The sequence below is a fragment of the Lactuca serriola genome, chromosome 2, assembly GCF_051521515.1.
Source record: "Lactuca serriola cultivar US96UC23 chromosome 2, Lser_US96UC23_V15, whole genome shotgun sequence".
NCBI lineage: Eukaryota > Viridiplantae > Streptophyta > Magnoliopsida > Asterales > Asteraceae > Lactuca > Lactuca serriola.
In genome coordinates this window covers 148,834,819-148,840,818 of record NC_136409.1, presented here as the reverse complement: position 1 = coordinate 148,840,818, position 6,000 = coordinate 148,834,819, and the positions used below count along the sequence as shown (strand labels likewise).

The window sequence follows — 6,000 nt, the reverse complement described above, 5'->3', positions numbered from 1 at the left end:
TAAACTTGGAAAAAAAGTCCTTTAACATTAGAAGCTTCTAACTTTTAACTACAAAAAAAGTTTCAAATCCAAAAACTACTTCAAAAACCGTTTAACAAAAAACACTTTTATACATTTACAAATTTGACTTAACCACCATATTTTAAACTTAATAATGTATTTTAGATAAATTATTTTATATAATTTTATATGTTTTAAAAGTTTTAAACTATTTTTGGCAAACATGCATACAAATTTTAACTTCAAGTTACAAACTATCAGCTTGTACCTACCAACTTCCGATTTCAACTAGTTTTTGGATACTCTTAAATTTTGAAAATGATTAAGAGTTTTGCTTAGGTTATATTTTTCTTCAAAAAATAAAATATACTTAGATAAAGATGTATTTTACTCTAATAATTTGTACATACCTTATCTATATATATAATCCAAAATATAATTTTTTTTCCTTCTTTAAGGGGGGACTATACATAATAATTTATTGGGTAGGGAGGAAGTATAAATTTTTTTCGGTATTTGTCTGCGTCTTTCTTAAAGTAGAAACATATACGTGTACTTGCCTTCATCGTAGTAATACGATACCCATTACTCCCTCTCTCTCTTTGAATCACCCTCTTCGTCACATCCATATTCATTTTCGTCTTCCTCCCCCTTTCTCTTTCTCTCTCTCTCTCTCTCTCTCTCTCTCTCTCTCTCTCTCTCTTCTTCCAGTTGCCTAAGACGACTTTTTTCTCCTTTCAGATGGCGCAACAAGCTTGAACAAAGTCTTAAAGCAAAAAGCTGGTGAGTTCATTAGTTTCTTCGTGTATCTCGTCTGTTTTTCATGATTTCCCCTTTTATCTTACCGATATTCTATTTAGTTTATCGATGAAACGCAAACCCTTTTTGATTGGTTCTGCTTCTTTTGCTGTTTATATGATGATTTTGAGAAATTGATCTGGGTTTGTTGTAACTGATAGTTGGATCTGTACGAATTTCGATGTCGGTTGTTTGAATTTGTCTGGATATCAGTTGATTTTTTTGGTTTGATTGTTAATCGCCCCCTTTTATGAACTAGCCGGAGTAATTTCCAAAAAGTTGATTAAATTTACAAGTTCTGATGAGATTCTTCGTTTTTCTCCCCCCTTTTTTCACCTTTTGGATGAGATCTATGAAATCGAAGGAATCAATTTTTTCTGATTGCTCTGTTTCACCCTAGACAAAATAATCATAACTACAAAGTCTTCGATCAAAATTTAAGGAACTTCAAAACATTATTTTCGAATCCTTGGATAAAAACTCAATCAGTGGATCTAATTCTTATTTTCATCTCTTGTGATTAGAGTCTGTAAAGTTCGATTTCTCTTTCTATGTGTGTGGACTGTTTTGTTTCAGGTGTTTATGAATAATACAATTTCTAAGTAGATTCTTTATTTCTTCAGGGAGAATCTCTGATTGACGCTTGATATATTCAGGAGCAAATAGTTGATGTGATATTTAGACAGATTTACAAAGATTTGATTGGTATTGGGCTACTGTGATCCATGGGGATCTTTGAAGAAATGGGTTTCTATGGAAATCTTGATTTCCTTGCAGCTCCGCCGTGTGAAGGGGATAGGCCGCCGGAAGTTGAGCAAGAGGCACCAATGGAGGACGATTACAGTGATGAAGAAATGGATGTTGATGAACTGGAAAGGAGAATGTGGAGAGATCGAATGCTTTTGAGGCGACTTAAAGATCAAAACAAAGGTAAAGAAGTCGATAACGCCAAACAACGTCAATCTCAAGAACAAGCAAGACGAAAGAAAATGTCTCGTGCACAAGATGGGATCTTGAAATACATGCTTAAAATGATGGAAGTTTGTAAGGCTCAAGGGTTTGTCTACGGAATCATCCCGGAGAATGGAAAACCGGTGAGTGGAGCCTCCGACAACCTCCGTGCCTGGTGGAAGGAAAAAGTCCGGTTTGACAGAAATGGCCCGGCGGCGATCGCCAAATACCAAGCCGACCATTCAGTTTCCGGGAAGAACGAGGACAGTTGCGCCGTCGTCTCCACTCCTCACACTCTACAAGAGCTTCAGGACACCACACTTGGGTCCCTTTTATCTGCTCTAATGCAGCACTGCGATCCTCCGCAGAGGAGGTTTCCATTGGAGAAAGGGGTTGCGCCGCCGTGGTGGCCCACCGGAGACGAAGAATGGTGGTCTCAGCTAGGTCTCCCGAAAGAACAGGGGACCCCACCCTACAAGAAACCTCACGATCTGAAAAAAGCTTGGAAAGTCGGTGTTTTGACGGCGGTGATTAAGCATATGTCGCCGGACATAGCTAAAATTCGCAAGCTTGTTAGGCAATCGAAATGTTTACAAGATAAGATGACAGCGAAAGAGAGCGCCACGTGGCTTGCGATTATCAACCAAGAGGAAGCGCTTTCCCGGAAGCTATATCCCGATAGCTGTCCGCCGATATCTTCCGCCGCCGGAAGTGGGTCGTATCTCGTCAGCGACACCAGCGATTACGACGTCGATGGTGTGGAAGATGAACAGACAATCGAAGTAGAAGACTGCAAGCCCGTTTACACTTTGGGCCAAGTTGGGCTCATGGGCTCTATGGTCCCACAACTAGCCCAAGTCAAGGGTGAGCTCATCGACATAGCGTCTCCGGAGACTTTTATACAGAAACGGAAGCAACCATCTGATGAGCGGCAGCCGCCGCCTCCGGCGGCGATGGAACCCAAGATCTACACATGTGAGCATTCTCAGTGTCCTTACAGTGACATTCGGGTCGGGTTTCAGGACAGATTTTCAAGAAACAATCACCAGATGAGTTGTCCCTATCGCCCAACCCCTAATCCTAATCACAACCCTTCTCGCGGCGGAACCCTAAACTTCCAAATTAACAACCTCCAGAAAGAACCGGTTTTCGCTATGCCGTCGTTTGCTCAGCCCAAGATCACCACCGCTCCCGCCGTGAACCAGGAGAATCAATTTGTTAGTTCGCAACTTGGACTTCCGGGAGATGGTCAACGGGTGATTTCTGATCTCATGTCGTTTTATGATACCAATCTTCAACAACCCAACAGAAATCTCAACTCCGGGAATCTTGACGTCGTCGGCGTCGGCGACCACCAGAAGCAAAAATTTCCGATCCAGATCGACGATGATTTTTTTGTACACAGCGTTGAATCCAACAATCAATCGACGTTCTTACCAACAACAGGGTTCCATTTCGAGAACAAAACACCATACAATCCTGCTTTTGATGCAAACAGTAACCTGGATTTCAGATTTGTTTCGCAGTCGCCTTTCAGTCTAGGAGGAGTTGACTTTTCCGGCGACCCAACTCCGGCGCCGGATATGTCCATGTGGTATCTGTGAAATCAATTATCAAGATTCAAGATAAAAAAAGACTCAAATTCACCCAATTAACAGGTGAAGAGTCTCTTCCTTAAATCCATAGTATAGTATCAAGTTAGTTATTATTATTATTATAATTACCAAAACTTTCTGTGGACTCCTGTTTCTTGTTTTTACGTTTCTTGTGACAATATCTTGTGTAACTATATATATTTTGTTTATATATATAATTGTGGTGTATTGTTGATTGTTATGGATCATTTGAAGTCGAATGTTATTGTATGTTGATACACACACACACAAACACAAACACACACAGTGGAAGGTGGTAGGTGTTTTGGTGGGTGTTTGTCAACATCGGATGGAGACAAAGAGAAGGGTGGATGCATGTGATAAAGGTGAGACTTTGTTGGGACCAAACCAATTGACCAAAAGATTAGGTGCAAAGATGAAAGATGAAGAACATGGACATATGCCTCTATTGATGTGGGGCCCAGATATGGATAAAATTTAGAAGATGCTACTGGTGGTGGTGGTGGTGGCTGTCCACAACACAACAAAACATGACATCAAGGTCATCAATGGCTGTTTGACTTTTCTTTCCTTATATAGGTCTTTGTCGACTATCTTTGTGGTTTTGGACCCAACTTTTATTTTACTATTTTGGTTGTGTGTTTTTGTAAAGAATAAGATTGATTGGAATAGGATTAATAGTTGTCAAATCTTGACTTGTCTTCATAAATCATTTTCTTTGACCAATTAGAACTCAAACTATCATATGATGGGGAGTGGGGTCGAGTAGTTAAGTTAAGTGCATCCGTCTTAAGAAAACTTTTCATTAATGGTGTCTATAATAGGAAAAAAAATCGTGTCGCATTAGAGGATCCATGGTTTAATGAAATTGTTAAATGAGGTGAAACATGAAAGAAAAAAAAAGTAAACAACACCATTTGAGCATAAAACAAAAAACCATCCTAAAATCCACGTCAATTGAATAACATTAGCAATATTTTTGATATGTCAAGACTTCAAAGTCTCATGTAATTTATGGAATTATACACGTCAACTACTACACTTCTATCTTAGGGACATATTATGGACATATGGAACAAGATATGGATGAATAATGAATTATATTCTAACATAGGTATCTATGGAACAACATATGGATAAACAATGAATTACACTCTAGCATAATTATAAGATAGTGAGATGTCAAGTTAGCATATAATTAAGTTGGTTGTATGGAAGTGGGGCAACATTTTTAAATATGATGATGATGTGATAGATCATAGAACTTTGTACTATTCAATGGATTTTGAAATAAGTTGAATGGAGTAGGACCAACTTTCTAAATATGACAATGATGTGATAGTTTATTGAACGTTATATAATTTAATAGATTTTAAGAGTTAAACTACATATTAGTATGTAAAATGAAATGTCATGTTACAATTAATCAAATGTTGTAAAGTTGATTGGTCTGTGAATTTTCCAAAAAAATAAAATGTTGATGTGTCATTAGTCAAATGTTATAGAGTTTAATGGTTTGTAGATGTCCCAAAAAATAAAATGTTGATGTGTCATTAATCAAATATTGTAGAGTTGAATGATTTGTGGATGTTTTAATCGTATGCTTAATAAATTAAAAAAAAAAAGTCAAAATATCTCCATCGTAGTATATTTTTTTTTAAAAAAAAATTATTCATAGGTTCCATAAAACATATTTATTTGAAACTAATAAAATACAATTAAAATTAATGTTGTTAAAATCGCGATTTTAATCGTAGGATTGAACGATCCTGCGATCCTAAGACTATCCCCATTGATGAGCAGCTCACCATGGCTTACCCAAAAAACTTAAAAAAATAAATTAAAAAGAAAAGAAATGGTGTGAGTGGATTGCCCCCACAACCTAGCTCACCATAGCTCGTCATCTTTCTCTCTCTTTTTTTCTTTTTTATATTTCATTTATTTTATAAAAAATAGACGTGATATTATTTTTAAAAATAAATAAAATATATTAAAATACATAAAATAAAATTATGTATTTTAATAAAATAGAGGATTGGGTTAAGTTGCTAATGTAGATAAAAAGTTCATGGTTAGTTAGATTGTGTTTGTGGAAGATTTAAAAAATAGTTTTTTAATAAATATTTAGGTTGGGTTGAGTTGCCAATGAATGTAGTCTAAGCATGAAAAACGAATCAGATCGTATTTAGGGTAGGATCACAAGTACGATCATCGGATCGTAAAATCGGGATCCGGTCCAATTCCACCCTCCCTTGATTTATTTTTGAAAAAAGAAAAAATATAAAAAATCAAATTTCTTTTTAAAAAAGAGAAAATTGAATTTCCCACTTTACAACTTTTATCATTTACCGGTTTATCGTTTACCTTTTCTTTGTGACTAATTTTTTGAAGTTTTTGTTAGAGCTGGCAAAAACTGACCCAACCCACTAGCCCAACCCAAAATTAACAGGTTGGATTGAGATTTTCAACCCATTTATGTTAAATGGGTCAACCCGTCTAACCCATTTAAATAAATAGGTTGGGTCGGGTAAAAACTATCAACCCGTTTTCAACCCACCAACCCATTTAACTTTAATTTATATTAAATTTAATAATTATTAAAATATTATCATGTATTAATCTACGTATTAGTTTA

General features: G+C 36.3%; 1 protein-coding gene across 1 annotated transcript; it reads left to right on the top strand.

Moving 5' to 3' along the window:
* Window positions 1–565: 565 nt before the first annotated feature.
* LOC145086976 (ETHYLENE INSENSITIVE 3-like 1 protein) lies at window positions 566–3,585 on the top strand. Its single transcript, XM_079024856.1, has 2 exons — window positions 566–783; window positions 1,422–3,585. Exon 2 carries the CDS (start codon window positions 1,524–1,526, stop codon window positions 3,351–3,353), a length of 1,830 nt encoding a protein of 609 aa, XP_078880982.1. The 5' UTR covers window positions 566–783; window positions 1,422–1,523; the 3' UTR covers window positions 3,354–3,585.
* Window positions 3,586–6,000: the final 2,415 nt, after the last annotated feature.

Coding starts and splice junctions, on each gene's coding strand:
- LOC145086976 (XM_079024856.1), top strand. CDS start 1,524: ATGGGGATCTTTGAAGAAATGGGTTTCTATGGAAATCTTGATTTCCTT.